General features: G+C 48.4%; 1 protein-coding gene and 1 long non-coding RNA gene across 6 annotated transcripts in view; one reads left to right on the forward strand and one right to left on the reverse strand.

Moving 5' to 3' along the window:
• Positions 1–19,281, forward strand: part of FGD3 (FYVE, RhoGEF and PH domain containing 3) — a 61,912-nt gene that overhangs the window by 33,677 nt on the left and 8,954 nt on the right. For 4 of the 5 annotated variants that reach the window (XM_043453171.1, XM_043453169.1, XM_043453173.1 and 1 more), the window contains 11 exons: positions 3,917–4,006; positions 4,688–4,824; positions 6,997–7,153; positions 8,363–8,501; positions 9,046–9,104; positions 11,801–11,947; positions 12,289–12,381; positions 13,565–13,644; positions 14,876–14,906; positions 15,833–15,940; positions 16,972–17,034. In XM_043453171.1, coding sequence (XP_043309106.1) covers positions 3,917–4,006; positions 4,688–4,824; positions 6,997–7,153; positions 8,363–8,501; positions 9,046–9,104; positions 11,801–11,947; positions 12,289–12,381; positions 13,565–13,644; positions 14,876–14,906; positions 15,833–15,940; positions 16,972–17,034 — 1,104 coding nt within the window. Of the gene's footprint in view, positions 1–3,916; positions 4,007–4,687; positions 4,825–6,996; positions 7,154–8,362; positions 8,502–9,045; positions 9,105–11,800; positions 11,948–12,288; positions 12,382–13,564; positions 13,645–14,875; positions 14,907–15,827; positions 15,941–16,971; positions 17,035–19,281 lie in introns of all 5 variants that reach the window. The other variant, XM_043453172.1, reaches the window with a different exon arrangement.
• Positions 15,359–19,281, reverse strand: part of LOC122431746 — a 31,320-nt gene continuing 27,397 nt past the window's right edge. Inside the window, exon 4 of the long non-coding RNA XR_006266617.1 lies at positions 15,359–15,486. This is a non-coding gene — a long non-coding RNA (uncharacterized LOC122431746). The remainder of the gene's footprint in view (positions 15,487–19,281) is intronic.

The raw sequence follows: 19,281 nt of genomic DNA on the forward strand, positions 1-19,281 counted from the left end.
ACCTGCCTACAATGCAGGAGACCCAGGTTCAAGTCCTGGTTTGGGAAGATCCCCTGGAGGAGGACATGGCAACCCACTCCAGTATTCTTGCCTGGAGAATCCCATGGACAGAGGAGCTTGGTGGGCTACAGTCCATGGGGTTGCAAGAGTCGGACACGACTTAACAAGTAAACCACCACCACCATGAGGTTTGATGCGTATTTATACTTTTTGTATCTTCTTGGTGAATTGGTCCTTTTATCATTATACAATGTCTTTGTATTGTGTAAGGTTTTTTATTTAAAGTCCATTTTGTCTGATGTAAGTAGGCCACTCCTGGTCTATTTGTTGACCATTTCCATGAAATATCTTTTTACATTTTTCACTTACAGCCGATGTATATCATTAAGTCTAAAGTGAGTTTCTTCTGTGTGCTCAGTCACTGTTAGGTTTGACTCTTTGTGACTCCATGGGCTGTAGCCTGCCAGGTTCCTCTGTCCATGGAATTTTCCAGGCGAGAATACTGGAGTGGGTTGCTATTTCCTCCTCCAGGAGATCTTTCCAACCCAGGGATCAAACTCTCATCTCCTACATCTGCTGCTTTGGCCGGTTGATTCTTTACCACTGAGCCACCTTGGAAGACCGAGTTTCTTGTGGGTAGCATATAACTGAACGCTATTTTTTAAAAAAAATCTGTTCAACCAATTCATATCTTTTGATTGGGGAGTTTAAATCATTTACATTTAAAGAAATTACTGATATGGAAGAACTCACTATTGCTTTTTTCATTGTTTTCTATATGTTTTGTAACTTTTTTGTCCCTCTCTTACTGCTTTCCTCTTTTAAGTTTATCTGATTTTTGGGTAATAATATGCCTTGATTTCCTTCTCATTGCCCCTTGTGTATATTCTATATGTTTTTTTCTATTGCAACTACATAAAATATTTAAAGTTATAGCATTGTATTTTAAGCTGGTAAAAACTTACTTCAATGGTAAACAAAAACTGCTTTACAGCTGTCCCTACCAGATGATCTATGTGATATCACAAATTACATATTTATATGTACAGTATGCCCTTTCACATAGATTTATAGTTTTTAAATGTTTTTGTCCTTTTTGTGTTATTTTGTACCAAAAATTATGATAGTATAGGTTACTATATTTGTTCATGCATTTATTTTTATTGAAGAACTTTATATTCTTATATAACTTCATGTTGCTATCTACCATCTTTTCACAACTTAAAGGACTTCCTTCAGCATTTCTTGTATAGTAAGTCTAGTGATAATGAACTCTTTATCTGCTTATTTGGGAAAGTCTTTATTCTTCATTTTTGAAGAACCACTTTGTTGAATAAGGTTTTCTTGGTTGACAGTTGTTGTTTTTTTTTTCTTCAGCACTTTAAATATAGTATCCCACTGCCCCCTTCCCCACCTTTTTTAATAATAGGTCCCAGTGTGGTTCTTTGTGGATTTGTCCTAGTTGGAGTTCCATAAGATTCTTGAATTTGTATGTCCATTTCATTTGGGAGACATTTTCAGCCAATAATTCATCAAGTAAACTCTCTGCTCCTTTCACTCTCTTCTTCTGGGACTCTCATAATGCATATATGGTCAATTTGATAGTATTCCATAAACTCCTGAGGCTCTCTTTGCTTTTCTTCATTGTTTTCCTTTTTGTTTCTCTGACTTAATAATTTCAAATGACCTAGCTTGAATTTTTTAGTCTAGTTATTGAAATTTTCAGCTCTAGAATTTGTTTGGCTCTTTTTTTATAGTTTCTATCTCTTTAATGATATTTTCATTTAGTTCATGCATCACTATCCTGATTTCACTTGTCTCTTTGTGTTCCTTTTTTTTTTTTAGCTCGTTAAGCATCTATATGACAGGTATTTAATATTTTTTTATAGGCAGCTCATAGATCTATGCTTCTTTAGGGTTGGTTTCTGGAATTTTATTTTGTTCCTTTAATCACACCATGTTTCCCTATTTCTTTGTAATATTTTGCTGGAATTTGGGCATCTGAAAAACAACCACCTCTCCAGTCTTCACATGCTGGCTTTGTGCAGGGAAAAATCTTACAGGCTAGAAGTTCTAAAACTTGGTAAACTTTGTCTGATCTCTTGCTCCTCTGGCATCTGCCTGCAGATCATCAGCTCTAACATACTTCTTGCCTCTGTTTTCTGTGTCTTTCAAACTCTGGCACTGGTCATGATAGCATTCCAAGTCTGGCAAGACAGAAACCATCCCTCAGGCAACTTCCAGATGAGACAGAACACTGGATGTACAGTTCACTCCTTTGTTTTCATCCTGAGGGAGGAGTATCATGGGGAGGGGGAGTTCCTCCCAGTTGTGCCATGCTATTTTGCTTGGGGGAGGAACGTAAAAGGGTGTTCCAAACACACCAGTTTTCATTCTCTGCTTAATAGAATCTCTTAGTTTTAAAATGGCTTGGAAGCCATAGTTTCTCAGCTGTCTTGAGATTTCACAGAGGTGTTCTTATTTGTATATTGTTAACTCCATGTCTATGTAGGAGAAGGAGGGCCTGGAGCTTTCTTTTTTGTAAATTTATTTTCTTGAAGCATAGTTGATTTCCAATGTTATGTTAATTTTTACTGTAAAGTGATTCAGTTATGCATTTATATATATGTATATATATATATTCTTTTTAATGTTTTCCATTATGGTTTATCACAGGATATTGGATATAGTTCCCTATGCTATACACTAGAACCTTGTTGTTTATCCATTCTATATGTAGTAGTTTGCATTTGCTAATCCCAAACTTCAGTTCATCCCTCCTACACCTCACCTTTCTCCTTGGCAATCACAAGTCTGTTCACTATATCTGTGAGTCTGTTTTTGTTTCATAGACAAGTTCATTTGTGTCATATTTTATATTCCACATATAAGCAATATCTTTGGAGGAGGGCATGGCAACCCACTCCAGTATTCTTGCCTGGAGAATCCTCAAGGACAGAGGAGCCTCATGGGCTACAGTCCATAAGGCTGCAAAGAGTCAGACACAACTAACTAAGCATATAAGTGATATCGCATGGTCTTTCTCTGTCCGACTTACTTCACTTAGTATGATAATATCTAGTCCATGTTGCTGCAAATGGCATTATTTCATTCTTTTTAATGGCTGAGTAATATTCCCTTGTATATATGTACCACATCTTCTTTATACATTTATCTGCTGGCGAACATTTAGGTTGTCTGTGTGTCTTGGCTAGTATAAACAGTGCTGCAATAAACACTGGGGTACATGTACCTTTTATAATTATAGTTTTCTCTAGACATATGCCCAGAAGTGAGATTATAAGATCATGTGGCAACGCTATTTTTAGTTTTTTGAGGAACCTCCATATTGGCTACATCAACTTATATCCCCACCAATAGTGTAGGAGAGTACCCTTTTCTCTACACCCTCTCTAATATTCTTATTTGTAGCCTCTTTTTTTCATTTATTTTTATGAATTGGAGTTTGTAGACTTTTTAATGACTGATGACCACTCTGACCAGTGTGAGGTGATACCCTCATTATAGTTTTGATTTGCTTCTCTGTAACAATTAACGATGTTGAGCATCTTTACATGTGTCTATTGGGAGGGCTTGTAGCTTTCTAATTTGCCATCTTGATGATGTCATTCCACAGTATATTTTGATGTGGCTATTGTAGCTGCTCTGCAGTCAAAGCCCTGGGAGGATAGAGTTTTCTCTTGGCTGCAGAAGATTTGAGGGGATTGGTAAAAACTATTCTGTCTCCCCCAGAAACCTCCCTGGAAATTCCATCTGTGAGAACTGAGCCTCACATCCCAGTTCCAGCAGCTTCCTCTGATCTTTGGGGGCCTGAGGTCATCCCTGGTATGCAGTGTCAGTGCTGCCTCCCCCAAACTCACCTTCCCTAGGTGAGTTATAGCTCTTCTCTTCACAGTGCTCTGAGCCTCAGAAGTTGCTCCACATTGCCCAGGAGCTCCTGCACACGGAGGAGACCTATGTGAAGCGGCTGCACCTGCTAGACCAGGTAACCCTCCTGGCTTGGAGCCTGGCTTTATCTACTTCCAGAGTTTCAGTGGGCAGTTTCAGAGGCAAACTTTATATCTTAGCATTGGCTAGGCCTTGCAGTTGGAATATGCCTGACATGAATACTAAACCTTGGACATACTTAAGTCTCCTCCAGAAATTTTAATTTTTGCTTTCACAACTTGTGGCTCTGGGGCAAAGGTCTTGTCTAGTCACCTTGGGGGTTTTTCTTCCTGGCAGTTAAATTACCTGAGCATGTAAATGCCCTATGACAGTGGGTGGCACTCTCCCTCTCCACCTGGCAACATGGGGTTTATGAGCACAGGAAGTAAAACTCCAATAGAAACCAGGCTTTGGCAGGTGCTGCTTCTGTTTGTAGCTCACAAAACAGAGAAAGGAAATCCGGACCATCCATTTCCCATGAAAGGCAGATGGAAGAAAGATGGTCTGTCTCAGTCTAGAGGGGACTGTCCCTGCCTCACTCCCAGTCCTTGGCCATCAGTAAGCTTGCTTTAAGACCATAAGGTTCTTTAAGGCAGTTTGATGAAGCAGAAGTTTCATTAAGAAAACATAAGGCAATGGCAGCCTCTCCTAAGCTCCCATGTCTGTAGCAGAAGCATGCTTGTAACCATTTGCAGTGACCCACATTTAGTGACCACTGCAAGGGCTTCTCCATGCCTAGGTTTTCTGCACCCGGCTGACAGAAGCAGGGATCCCTTCAGAAGTCACCACAGGCATCTTCTCTAACATCTCCTCCATCTATCGCTTCCATGGGCATTTCCTCCTGCCTGAGCTGCAGGCGCGGATCACGAATGAGTGGTAAGTGCAACTCAGGGTGCCTGGGAGAGTGGAGGGGCTGACATTTCCCCAGGAGTTTGGTTCCTGTGCCTTTGGAGGTTGAAGGTCATGGTGATCCTGTTGCAGTGTTTTGTTGTATATTCCCTTTAAATCTGGGGTTTGCATGCCCCCAAACCAGGAGCTACCTGGGAAACCTGTCTCCTAGGGTCCTAGGCTCTCTTTTGCAGGGTCCTGAGCCAACCCTGACCCCAGGGCCTCTCAGTGTCTTAGCTTCTTCATCTGCAAATTGGTGGTGGTGGTTTAGTCGCTGAGTCATGTCCGACTCTTGGACTGTAGCCCACCAGGCTCCTCTATCCATGGGATTTTCCAGGCAAGAATACTGGAGTGGATTGCCATTTCCTTCTCCAGGGGATACTCCCAACCCAGGAACTGAACCCGGGTCTTCTGCATTGCAGGCAGATTTTTACCGACTGAGCTATGTAAGAGAATTTAATACCTGCTCAGGGCTTTGTTGGTTGCCCAGTTGTGTCCAGCTGTTTGCAAACCCATGGTCTGTAAGCCCACCAGGCTTCTCTGTCCATGGAATTCCCCAGGCAAGAATCCTGGAGTGGCTTGCCATTCCCTTCAGGACTTCCCTGATGGCTCAGCTGTAAAGAATTTGCCTGCAGTGCAGGAGGCTCGGGGTCAATCCCTGGGTCGGGAAGGTCCCCTGGAGAAGGGATTGGCTACCCACTCCAGTATTCTTGCCTTGAGAATTCCATGGAGAGAGGAGCCTGGCAGGCTATAGTCCACAGGGTCACAAAAGAGTCAGATGTGACTGAGCACATTGAGCAGGTGCTACTGTAAATAGAATTGTCTGGGCTTCCCTGGTGGCTCAGACAGTGAAAAATCTGCCTGCAATTCAGGAGACTGCAGTGCATGAGATGTGGATTTGATTAATAGGTCAGAAAGATCCCCTGGAGAAGGAATTGGCAAAACACTCCAGTATTCTTGTCTGGGAAATCCCATGGACAGAGAAGCCTGGTGGGCTACAGTCCATGGGGTCACAAGAGTCAGACATGACTTAACAACTAAAACCACCAAACCAGGGCTTTGTGGAATTTAAGTGAGATTTGATGTCTGCAAACACCAGTGAATAGACCATGCTTATGGGTTTATTTTCCCTCCTAGTGTATACTGCACCTCTGCTTTAAAAAATAAGATGTTTTTCTCTCTCATGAGTGTCCCCAGAGGGCTGTCCCTCTGTCCCTCTTGCTGCTTCCATTTATTTGTAGCAGATGGACAGCTCAGCTGCAAGGCCTGTGGTGTTCCCAAGAGTCCATTCTCTAAACTAGAGCCAGGTCAGAGAGAACATAGAGGCCAGAGGCCAGGGGCTTGATTGGGGGGTGTCCCTGCACCTGCAAGGCTCAGCAAGCATCCAGGTCAATTTGTAAATATTTAGAAGGACATGCTCCACTTGCAGAGCAGGTTATACTGTGTACAAGGCCATGAGGTTAAAGCTCAGGGCTGGATATGCAGTGCACACCTGCTAGAAATGACTTTACCCCTCAAGGCCCTGAAGAGACTGTCAGAACACAGACACTCCTTGTGTAATAATGGTGCAAGAGTCCAGGGGCTTCCCCTCTGCCTTTAAAGCCCATTCCTAGTAATGCTGCAGAGGATGACTTTTTGCCTGTGCCTTTTTTTTTGTTGTTTTGGATTATTTCTTTAGGATAAATCCCCCACAGTTCTAAAGTCTAATATATTAATATATTTTTGGTTCCTTTAAATTTATTTCTAAATCCTTGTCCAAACCATTCATTATTACAGTGCTGCTTTCCCATGATATTGCCAGAATTAGATCATCCTATTGTTTCTAATCGTTGCTCATATAGAAGTATAATGGGGTTTTCTTGGTTCTCTTCTATAACTGGCTCATCAAGTGGTTCCACTATTACTAACAGCTCCTGGTTTTGAGCAACGGTTCTGTGACTGCACTGTTGAAGTACTTCACCTGATCCTGTAGGCAACACACTATTTTCCATCCCATGTGATATAGGAGAGGAAAGTAGGGCTTAGAGAGGGTGACCAGTTTGCCCACCATCACACAGACTTGGGAGTCAGGCCATTGTCCCATGGCTCCCTGTGAAGTCCCTGTCCCACCCTGGCCCTTCACGGGAGCTGTGTGTGTGATGATCTCATTCCCGGGTGCAGGGATGTGAACCCCCGGCTTGGAGATATCCTGCAGAAACTGGCCCCGTTCCTCAAGATGTACGGTGAATACGTCAAGAACTTCGACCGGGCCGTGGAGCTGGTGAGCACCTGGACCCAGCGCTCCCTGGTGTTTAAAGACATTGTCCAAAGCATCCAGGTAGGTGGCCCCGCCTCGGCTTCATGGGCACAGTGATGGATTTGTGTTTCAACATGGAGGAAATCAGTAAAACTGTGGGATGTGTCCAGATGCTCTATTAATGCTTTGATCTTTAAAATAACTCCAAGAGACAAACCATCATTTTCATTTCATGGAAGAGGAAACGGTGGCTCAAAAAGTTTGTGTGACCGTGTCATCACAAACTATTATTCAATAGGACCAGGATCCAAATGCCAGTCTCCCTCCAGAGCATCCCTCAGTGGCTGGTGCAAACACTTAGGAAAATGTTGCATCAATCTTTTCTTTCTCTTTTTCTGCAAACAGACTGTTCACAGCTCTGGTTGCTGTTGTCTACTGCCCTGTTGGTCTTTTTCTTACTAATTCATGTAGATTTTACATGTTAAGAATGTCAGCTGTTAACTGTCAAATGTGTTGCAAATTATTTTTCCCCATTGATGTTTTATTTTTTAACTTTATGATTTTGTTTTCCATACAAAATTTGAGGGTTTTAATTGGCCACATTCACCAATTTTAAATAAAGTGATTCTTTTAAAAATATTTCAAGTATGAGCCACCTGCACCCACGTGCATATATGCACATATGTAACATATGTGCACATGTGTACATACACATGTATATGTGCACCTACACTCCTCACTGTACCCTGGAGAGTCAATGGGCACTGAGCCCTCTGTGCTAAGGCTTTGAAGAACACGTTCAGATCTGGGGTGGCCCCTTGATAATCTTCTGGGTTTTCCCCAGATCCCACTGTAATCAAATCACTCATGATTTCTTAGTATAGAGTCCTGGATCTGCCTGCATCTCTCAGCATCCCCCTCTCTCCCCAGAGAGGATAGCTCTGACTCCGAGTGCTCCTTTCTCCCCTTTTACCTGCAACCCCTACACCCTCACCCGCTCACTTACAGCTGGGCCCTCCCAGCTGTCCGCACAGAACAGTCTCCAAGGAGGATGTATATAAAAGTGCCAGCACTGGGTCTAGAGCAGGCCTGCCTGGGGTGCAGCTCCTCGCTCCATTGTTCAACCTCTCCAAGCCTCAGTTTCCTCTGTGTAAGATGCGGCCTGCGGTCAGTCGATTGTGGGTACTCCAGGCAGCCTTCTGGGGGCTGCAAAAGCTGGAAGTGTGGGGTGTGCCTGGGAGCCACATGCCTGCCCATGGGTGCCCCACACCTCCTCTATCTACCCCACAGAAGCAGGAGATGTGCGGAAACCTGACACTGCAGCATCACATGCTGGAGCCCGTGCAGAGGGTCCCCCGCTACGAGCTGCTGCTCAAGGACTATCTGAAGAGGCTCCCAGAGGACGCCCCAGACTGGAAGGATGCAGAGAGTGAGCTGGCCTGGGTGGTGGGAGTTGGGGCTCCTGCTGAAAACCCACAACGAGAGAGACAGACAGACAGAAAGATAGAGACAGAGAGACAGAGACAGAGAGACAGAGACAGAGAGAAGGAAAGAGTTCCAGCTGACCCCTAAACAGGAAGTGACTGAGTGAGTGGAAGGGAAAAACCTCCCCTGCCCCCATTGCAGTGTGAGGAGAGGATGATATTCTTGTGGAAGGAACTGCTAAGTGCTGGCAGAGCTTAGGGCTCATGGAGGACCTTGTGGAGCTGGCAAGGCTGCGCCTGGTGCATGGGCAGAAGCTGGTGGGCAGCATGGGGCAGGATCTACACAGGGGAATGGGACACCAGCCTTGGCAGACCCCCAGCAAATGGGACATGTCTGCAAGCTTGCAGTGCCCCACCCTGGGCCAGTTCTCATGAGCACCCATGGGAAAGGACAGGAGCAGGGCAGAGTCTGGCACTCAGCCTCATGGGGTAAGGACCTGTGCGGAGCCACCAGGTGCCCTGTAGCTAGATTCTGTCATCTTTCCGCAGGGTCCTTGGAGCTCATCTCCACAGCTGCCAACCACTCCAACGCTGCCATTCGGAAAATGGTGAGTGTGGGCATTCCCAGAAGATGCCTGAGGAACCAGCAGTTTAGGGCAGGGCAAGCACAGGGTGGGCGAAGCATCATCAGTATGCACACTCACCCACCTGCCCCCAGGAAGACAGAGGCTCTGCTGAGAGCTATACAGGCCTGCCCCTTACTAGCTTGATGATTGCTAGTAAGTTATACAGTACCCTGTGCCTCAGTTTCCCCACCTGTAAAATGAAGTCACTGACAAAACTTGTCTCATTGGGGATCGTGGGGATCAAATCACTCTACATAAAGTGCTCAGAACAAGACCTGGTACAGTCCAATGTTAGCTCTCAGTGTTAGCATCACTCATTTGATTGTTCATTCATTCATTCAAGCTCTGTCAGCTGGGGCTGCTATAACAAAGTATTGTAGACTAGACAGCTTAAACAGTGTACATTTACTCTAACCATTCTGGAGGCTGGAAGTCCAAGATCAAGGTGCCGATGGATTTGATTCCTGGCTTGTAGACAGCCACCTTCTCCCTGTCCTCACATGGCAAAAAGAAAGACCAAGTTCTCTGGTGTCTCTCTTATTAGGGCTCTAATCTCATCATGATCCCCTCCCCACCCCATGACCATGACCTCATCTAAACTTAATCACCTACCAAAGGCCCCATCTCCAAGTATAGCCCAAAGGTGTCCTCTTGTTGATCTAACACCTCTGAGCAATGGGGTCTGCAGATGGGGAGGCCTCCTAGCTCACACCAACACCTTTTGACCCAGCTGGCATTGTTTCATCACAGCCCTTGTTTGGCCTGCACACTGCCTGGACATGGTGTAAGAATTTCTAAGTCCTTACCCAGAATTTTAGATCAGGGCACTTCACAGGAGAATCCAAATTCTTGGCTTTACTGGAAAACTCTGAAAGCCCCAGGGCCACACTTCAACCTGGGATGAGGTGAGATATCCTCTCAGTAAGCAGGCTCTCCAGCCTGCCACAGTCTCTAGCCAGCCCTGGTTCCCTCAGTCCTGGGACCTATTTACTTTCACATGGGCACTGCTGTTTTTTGAGATGAGAAAGAAAGGAAAATATTTCTTTGACCACACATCTCTCAACAGCGAGAAATGAGAGATGGGCAGCCTGTTTTGGGGCAGATCTTGTTACGTGTGATCCATGTCCTATGTCCTCCTACCTGACTTTCCCCAGGATTGGGTCTGCTTTGGGGGTACCCACAGCAACCAAACCAGGCAACATTTCACTCTAGATCCTTTTAAATCTAATTTCTTGTCTTTCTCTCCCCAATACTAAATCTAACGGAGGAGAAAGAGCTGCTTCATGGAACTCCAAGGTCATGAGGTCACATAGAGCCCATGGACCTTTGCAGGAGCCGCTGTGGGCCTACCTCTGAGGGGCATGGGATGGACTCCTGTCACACTATAACACATTCACCATGTGTCAGTTCTCACTCCAAGTCTGATGAGGCCTCTGTGACAATCTGGGGGCCCTTCTCAGGTGCAGGGGATGGTTTATCAGTGTGTGCTCATAGGAGTCTCTTCATGTGTCCACCTATCTATCCATAATCTCATCTTGGATCACCACTGCACCCTCCCCACCTCCCATCTCCCTGGACTCTGATCCACCTTTCTCTGCCCAGAGCCTTCTCTGGGTTGCTTATTTTGTCACTCCCTGTTCAGAACCTTCCTGACCTGCCATTTCCTCCCAGGTACACACACAAGCTCTCCAACATGCCATCTGCATGCCTGCCTTGTCTGCTCCTCCTTATTCTCTATGCTAGGGTCCCCTTTCTGCTTCCGTGCCCATATCTACCACCTGTTTCCACACCGGAGACAGAAGGGCCAACTAAACCAGCCAGCTTCCGGGGCATGCGGGCTAAGACTGGTCAGATCCAAGGGCAGTGGCTGCTGTAGCATGGTGGATCCACTCTCCTTGTTGCTGGGTTAAGGGTCCTTAGGCTCAGCTCTGCCTTTTGCTGTGTTCATTCCTTCATTCCTGGCTTAGGCGCCTCTCACCCCAGAGCTGGAACAATGAACTGCCTATCCTCTCCCCTCATACCCCAGGGGAGCTGGTTGATCATATGACCACACAACCCAGTCTTGAGGCCAGAGGGAGATGACCTGAGGATAGGCAGAGGTCTGGTCTTATCATGGCCCTGGGCCATCTGAGGGTGGAGCAGGAAACCCAGTAAGGCTAAAACACAAGAGGGGCCCAGCATATCTCCTCTGACCCAAAGGCCTTCACTGCCTCCCCATAGAAGGCACTGGCATGCAGTGTGGAGGCCAAGAGAGCCAGTCCCAGTTCTCTAGCTGAAGCACCTCCAGCAACTTAATTTCTCTGTGTCTCAGTTTCTCTGTCTACAGGTTGAGGATAATAATGGGATCTGCCTCATAGAACCCGTGCGAGAATTAGGTTAAATACACCATGTGTATTAAATACACTATGTGTAGAACAGGGCAGGGCACATAGCAATGGTGCTAGCTGCTGTTATAATTGAATAGTTATTATTAACATGCGAGGTGAACTTCTATTCAGTGCCCAACTTGAGTGTCACTCGTGTTTTCCCTCACATCCGGTTGTACACATGCTCATGGTTTCAGCTTGGTTCTGGTCCACACTTGCAGGGCAGGGTTCCATTCATCTCTGGGTCCCCAGCCCTGGCAGGCCTCCAGTCCCTGTGGTTGTGCAGCTGCCTGAGCCCCGTGTCTCTCTTAGGAGAAAATGCACAAGCTTTTGGAGGTGTACGAGAGACTGGGTGGGGAGGAAGACATCGTCAACCCTGCGAACGAGCTGATCAAGGAGGGCCACATCCAGAAGCTGTCCGCCAAGAATGGCACCACCCAGGACCGCCACCTCTTCCTGGTGAGCCCCCATCCAATCACACCAGCCCTGCCTACTCCTGCCCAACCCAGTTGCAGAGCCACAACCCTGCCGCGCCTCACCCAGCCCAGATGCAGTCCTGGCCCACCGGGTCACTCAGCCACACCCTCACTCAGCCCAGACCCAACCAGCGGCAAAGCCACGCCCAGCCGCTAAGCCACACCCCCAGCCCGCCTCCTAGCATGCCCTCGCCACGCCCACACCCATCCCAGCCCCACCCAGCCCTGTCCACCACCGCCAGGGCCACGCCCCACCTCCTCCCTAGGGTGCTCCTCTCTGGGGTCAGACGCCCTTCATCGCCTGCCTGCCCGTCCCTATCGCAGTTTAACAGCATGATCCTTTACTGTGTGCCCAAACTGCGGCTTATGGGCCAGAAGTTCAGTGTCCGGGAGAAGATGGACATTTCCGGCCTCCAGGTAGGTGAGCCCCTCCCACGCAATCTGTTCTCCTGGGAGAGCACCGAGCAGGTGTAGGGACACAGGGCTCTAGCCACTCACCGCTGTGCAACTGGTCATCTGCCTGCTTCTCTGAGCCTTGCTTCTGTCCTGATTCAGGCATGCCGGAACATCTCTGAGGGCTCCTTGTCCTGGCATCCTGGACTGAGTGGGCAGGATCCTGGCCTCTCCGCTTGGCCTACCTGCCCGCACGTGTAGGCTTCGTATTGGGCTGAAGGGCCATGGCAGGACCAGGCTGTCGCCTGTCCCCAGCACTCAGGGCCCCCTTTACAGACTCTAAGTGAAGCTTGAGGTGAATACAGATGGGATGCCCATCCTGTCTGTTCTTTGGTCCTTGGTCCTATGCTCCCTCCACTCCTGCACCAATCTGGAACCTGAATGAGGTTCTGCTGACATCTAGACCCCAAATCCAGACAGCCTGTTGTCCTTGCTGGCCCTCTTCCTTGAGTCCATCTGTGTCTTATGCTATGGGGCTACTGGAGCTGGAATCAGTGCCCCTTCTCCTGTGCGGGAGCACTTTGAATTAACAGGCACTCCAAAAATGCTGGCTAAAGCAAAGTACTTAGTTATTCTGAAAAGTAAAGATTTGCTAATGATACAAAAAAAAAAAAAAAATCCTTTCTGATAGTGGCCTGCCTGTGGGCCACATCTAGCCAAGGGCTGAGGGAATGAGGGGTCTAGGGGATGAAGGATGGCTCCTTGTTGCAGATGCCCCTGGATCCAAGGTACCTGCCCATGGGGCCTCAGAAACCCCTGCAGAGAAGTGGGGATCCTCCTGGCTCTTCTAAGATTTCCATCCTGTGTGTCAGGAGTGTCTGGGGTTACCTTTGTGGTTCTTGGGGTCCTGGGAAACCCCGAGAACAGACACATTTGGCCGGCACAGTTCCAAGAACAGTGGATGAGTGGTCGTAGCCCTGCCTCAGCAGGTCAGTGGTCCACCCTCCCCTGTGGACTGACTCATACAGTCACCCACAGCAACCATGACCCTAAGCTGGACACCTTCCGTGCAGACCCACTGGGTCACCTCTGCCCCCTTCTCAGGGAAAACCCTCCAAGTCTGAGTGACAGTGTGAGTCCACAGTCCAGGACCTGCTAAGTGACACATGTTTTTGTTTTTGCTTTGTCCTTGGTTGTGTTCCTTTAGGTGCAGGATATTGTCAAGTCAGGTGCAGCCCACACATTCATCATAACTGGAAAGAAAAGGTCCCTGGAGCTACAAACTCGGTAGGATTAGCTGCCTCGGAGTCTGCTGCTGTGGGAATGTGTTTGACCTGAAATTTTAGCAGATGGCTTCCTTTTCTAAACTGGATAATCTTTTGATGTGTTTTTATTTATTCATTTAACTGGCTTATTTGTGGTTTAAAATGTTAACAGTACTAAGGGGAAGTCAGTGAAAATTAGGCCTCTGCCCACCTCCTGTTCCCCACCCCCAGCAGACATTTTTAACCATCTCTGACGCATCCTTCTGGAATTTTTGTCCCCATACATACATACATGTATCTATTTTTTTAACCACAGATGACTATTTTCTGTCTAGTCTGTTCTGCATCTTGCTTTTTTCACTTAATTTATCAGAAATCATTCCATATGTGATCACCATTTTCTAAAGTAGGATAATTTTCCAATATGGTCACTGGCTGGTTCTCACTGATGGGCATCTAGGCTCCTCTGGGGTCTTGTTGTTGCAAATGATGCTGCAAGCAATGTCCATGAACCAAGCTTTGTACAGATGTCTAGTTATGTACATCTGACAGATTCTTAAAGTGGAATTGCTGGCCAAAGGGTAGCACATCCACTTTAAATTTTGGTGGCTGTTGTCACACTCCCTTGTAAGATGGTGGCAGGCTCTCTCTGACTTGCAGCAGTACATGGGAGAGCCCATCTATGACCCACTGTGGCCCAGGGAGGTGTTGATTTACATCCACTGCAGAGGGCTCTGCATACCAAGCTTAACCACGTATATAGTCACACCTGACTTCGTCTGGGCACACCTGAACCGTCCTGAACCCACATGGCCATACCTAGCTCCGCTTGGCCACACTCAACCTGACTGCATCTGGTGATACTGGCTTCATTGTCCCAGAGCCTGTGGGGCCACTCTTCCAAACCTTGACTTGTACTTCCAGGCAGTGAGCAGCTCAGGCATTTGCTACAGAGCTGAGAGGAGTCGGATGGTTTATACTCAGTATCTAAGACAAAATTAGGACTTCCCTGGTGGCTCAGATGGTAAAGTGTCTGCCTACAATGTGGGAGACCGGGGTTCAATCCCTGAGTCAGGAAGCTCCCCTGGAGAAGGAAATGGCAACCCACTCCAGTATTCTTGCCTGGAAAATCCCATGGATGGAGGAGCCTGGTAGGCTACAGCCCATGGGGTCGCAAAGAGTTGGACATGACTGAGTGACTTCACTTTCACTTTCAAGACAAAATTAATAAAATACTGTTTTGGCTTTTATAGGACGGAAGAGGAGAAGAAAGAATGGATTCAGGTAACGCTCCTAAAGTTTTAAAGTCACCAAATGACCAAATTCTTGAGCAACATAGTCATTTCATTCTGGAACAAGGGATGGGATGGCCCTGTGGCCCTTCAGGTGTTGCCCACCCATCTGTCCACCTTGAAGTGATGGATTGACCAAGCTTCTAAGTACCTTCCAACTCCACAAAACTTTGATTCCATTCTCTTATTTGGGGCTCCTCCTCAGTAAACAAACGTAAAGGCCTGGAAGTGGGAATGCAGGGAGGTGCCTTCACCCTGGGGAAAATCTCTACTGGCTGGCAGTTTGAAGGCGGGTCTGTGTCACCTTTCTCTCCATGGCTGGCAGGAGCGATGCATTGTGTGGAATGAGCAGTTTGACTTCTAGGACGGAGTCTGTGCTTCCAGTGACAGGCCAGGCAGCATCATGGGGCAGCCAGAGCAGGCTCAGCTCTGAGCTGGCCATGGTGGGGACATAGGTCAGGAGGGCCAAGGCAGTGTGAAGACCAAGGCAGTGAGTGGGGTTGGCAGACCACCACCAGGCCAAACACTAACCACTAGTGAAGTGTGGCTCACAAAATTCATAGAAGAGAAATCTGAGTGAGGAGAGAAAAAGGAAATTCAAACAGATACTAGATGGTAATAATGCTATTGCAGGAAATGGAAACACGGCTTCAAATCCATATAAAATGTTCCCAGAGAGTGTCTGCTTTTGGCTTGGAGCCACTGCATGTGGGGTGGCACTGGGATCCATGGGAACTGGAGTGGGGACCTGGTCAGTCACTGGTCACATCCCTGGGCCTTGTTTTCTCATCTTATAGTGGGGACTTTTGCCGAAATGTGAGGCTGTTGGTCAGAGGAAAAGGCAATGACCGGAGGACCCTGTCCTGACCTTCCTGGAGTGCTCTCTGAGGGCCCTTGTTCTTTGTGGTTTTGTTTCAGGTCATTCAAGCCACCATTGAGAAACACAAGCAGAACAGCCAGACTTTCAAGGCCTTCAGTGTCTCCTTCAGCCAGGATGAGAATTCCCCCCTCACTCCAGAACCCCCTGTGAGAGCCAGCACCTGTTGGGTGACCTAGGCCCTTTCCACAAGGACTGGTATCAGGGAGGGAAGCTGGTCCCCACACTCTCCTCGTGCCCACCTTTACTGAGCATCCATGTGGGGACCCCTGCTCCCCGCAGGTGTGGTCAGCACTCAGAACGGAGGGAGGGAAGGACAGGGCTGGATGAAGCTGCTACGTGATCCGCTGTCCTCTCACGTGCTCTAGGGGCTGTGATCATATCAGCAAGCGTGGCTTCCTCCCAATGGGGAGTGGTCCCCAGGCCTGGGGGGAGCAGGGAAGCAGGATCCCTGCCCATGGCCAGATAGGTGACCTTAGGCCTTGGCCATCCCCTCTGTGTGGGCACAACCAAACATGACTTCATGGTGAGAGTCCTCAGAGACATCCCTGATGCCCAGCCCAGACTGGCTCAACAGCTCTGAGTCCCAGACACCAGGCCTGGTTGGTCCTCCCTGTGGCCCACAGGCCACCTCGTTATCCACTTAATATTTGCATCAAATCTCCATTTTGTCTGCTTTCTGGACTATTTTGGAAGAAAACTTTGTTTCATCCCCAGGCAGGAAAAGCACTGTCTCCTAGCTTGAACAGAGGTGACCTGAAAACAGGATGCCCCTGCCCCACCCTGTACCTGCTATTAAAGTCGATGTGGAGGCAGAGCCTGACCATAGAAGGCAGGGCACTGAGCTCTCCATGGATGCCTGAGGAAGGAGCTAGAACCCAGGGCCACCTCACGTGGTGTGATGTAGCCAGCCAGGCCCAATGGGCCTTGAGAAGCTTCATACCTGCCCACCTTCCCCCACCCCCAGCTGGGAAATGATAACTCTTCTGGGACGCCTTCAGTCCTCAGCCAGGCCAGGGAGGGGCTGATTGTCAAAAATCACAGCAAACACTAGGCCCCGACAGTCTTTCTCCTGACCCTGTGATCAGACGGAAGAAATGGTGGTATTCCAACATTACACTGGATGTCAGCATGTGGCCGTGGAACCTCTGCCCATGCCAGCTGTCTCTGTCCCTTCCAGACGATAAGCCCCAGCTCCGAGGTGCCCGCAGTGCCAGCCAACAGTGGAGGGGGAGCTTCAGGGGTGAGTGACCCCCTCAGCTATTGGCATGGGTGGGAGGTGGAAGTTGGGGTCAGACCAGGGTGACCTGAGGGTGAGTCCTTAGGGGTAAGCCTTCCCTCCACTCCATGGGACCTGGGTCCTTACAGTGATGGCCTCTGGGGCCTGTCGGGAGAGGGCTGGGGTAAGCCTGCTGGGACCCAAATGTCCATTTTTTGGGGTGGGTGGAGGTTACAGCTAAGATCTTCTGAAGACTTGTGCTCTCTACCATGAATAGAATAGCCCTGGATGAATGTGCATCAAGGTGGTGCCTGGCCTTCAGGATGCTCAATCAGTGTGGGCAAGGATGGTGTGTCCAGGGACAGCCTGTGTCCTTGTCCCCACTCTGACAGGGCCAGGCCATGGGACTATGCCTGAGTCCCGCCCACTCTGTTGGTTGGGAGATTAAGCAGGAGGGCAAACGGGAGTGCCTTGCATGCAGTGAGTATGCAGTACAGGGGAGCGTCATTATTAACCACGGGGCCTAATCATCATGAAGTCTGATGACAGTTATAACCCTAGACTACCAGGGAGGTGCTGTACCCTGCATCCTGGGAGGGCATTCTCCTGGGCACCCTCGCTTTGCCCTTGTGTGTGCATGCTCAGTCGTGTCCAGCTCTTTGTGACCCTTTGGACTGTAGCCTGCCAGGCTCCTCTGTCCATAGGATTTTCCAGGCAAGAATACTGGAGTGGGTGGCCATTTCCTTCTCCAGGGGACCTTCCCAACCCAGGGATCGAACTAGCATCTCCAGGCAGATTCTTTACCACTAGCCCCACCTGGCCCTATTCCTCAGTTTTCCAGGCTCAAAAGAATGAGTGGGGGCCTGAGGCCCAGCCTGACACCTAACAGGGTATTTGCGCCTAGAAAGGAACATCTCCCGTGGGTGGGTCGGTACTGCCCCCATATTCTCTCCACCATGCCTGCCTCTCCTTCTCTCCCCCACTTCTCTTTCTCATACCCTTATCAGGACCATTCCCTTGGGGGCACGTGCAACCCAGTCGGACAGCAAAGTCTGCCTGAATTTAGCACCAACTTCTACAGCTCCTTCTTTTCTGACTACAAGGGCCACCCTGCTGGTCATTACTGCCATCCTGGGTTGGTGGTTGTGAAGGACAACTCATTTTAGGAAGCAGAAATGGGCTTGACAGGTGAGGAGACCTAGCCTTTGACTCCAAACTTTGTGGTGTGACTGGACTTTTCCTGGGATAGCAGCAGAGGGAGGGACAGCTGCCTAGCTTGTCATGGGAAGTAAGTGTTCCTATCCTGACTTAGATTTTTAGTAAGAAAACTAGTCTCATCCTCCCACAACATCCATGCATTGATAGCATTGAGCCTCTGATGAGGCCCCAGAACAGATGCACCAGTGTCTGCCCAGCTCTGTTATAAGAGCAGAGGCTTTTCCAGGTCACACATGACCCTTGACCTGACATATCTTGGATTGCAGGCACTGGGAAAACCCTGAGAAGTTCTTGGGCTCTGAGGGAAAGATATAGCTTTTCTAGAGCATGATGGGGTTCAGGGACCAATTGAGAGGAAGGAACCCCCTTATTTGAGTGATACTGCTGCCACAAAGTATGCAGTGGGGGGTCAAAAGCAGCCTGTGCTAATTTGCTTGAACTCAAAGTCAGGAAATCTAAAAGTCACATGGTCCTTTGGGGAGAGATGGTCTTATCACAGCCCTTCAAACTCCCTGAGAGGCTTCCTGCATCATGACCCTGTCTCGCCTTGCCTTCTTTCCAGCCCACCCTCCCCGACCAGGCCCTGGTCCCCCTCACTTAGCCATGTCCCAGGGCCTGTGTACCTGCTGCCCCCTCTGTGCAGAATGCCTCAATTATGTCCGCTCTACCCCAAGATCTCATCTGTGAGGCCTTCACGGCTGACCCCAGGATCACTGACAAGTGTTTCCCTCATGAAGCAGCCCATTATCAGCTTTATGAATCACAAAACTATACATGTAAGGCTTGCACTGTGCTACTGGGCTCCTTTCAGGAACGTCTAGGCACGTCATGAAAAGAAATCCGCACATTCAGGCTTCCTCTGTGCAGCTGACCAGAGAGAAATGACAGATAGGGCCTCTGCAATTTTCCAGTTAGCCCCTGGGTCCCTTGGCCAGGGGTCTCTGACAACCTCCGTGCTGGCCCTTTGCATAAAGCACTGCCTCTCTCTGCCTTCACAGGGGAGCTGAGCTGGATCCCATGCAGGGCCCTCTGCTATCTGACCCTTAGCCTGGG

Source organism: Cervus canadensis, chromosome 30 (genome assembly GCF_019320065.1).
Source record: "Cervus canadensis isolate Bull #8, Minnesota chromosome 30, ASM1932006v1, whole genome shotgun sequence".
Classification (NCBI taxonomy): domain Eukaryota; kingdom Metazoa; phylum Chordata; class Mammalia; order Artiodactyla; family Cervidae; genus Cervus; species Cervus canadensis.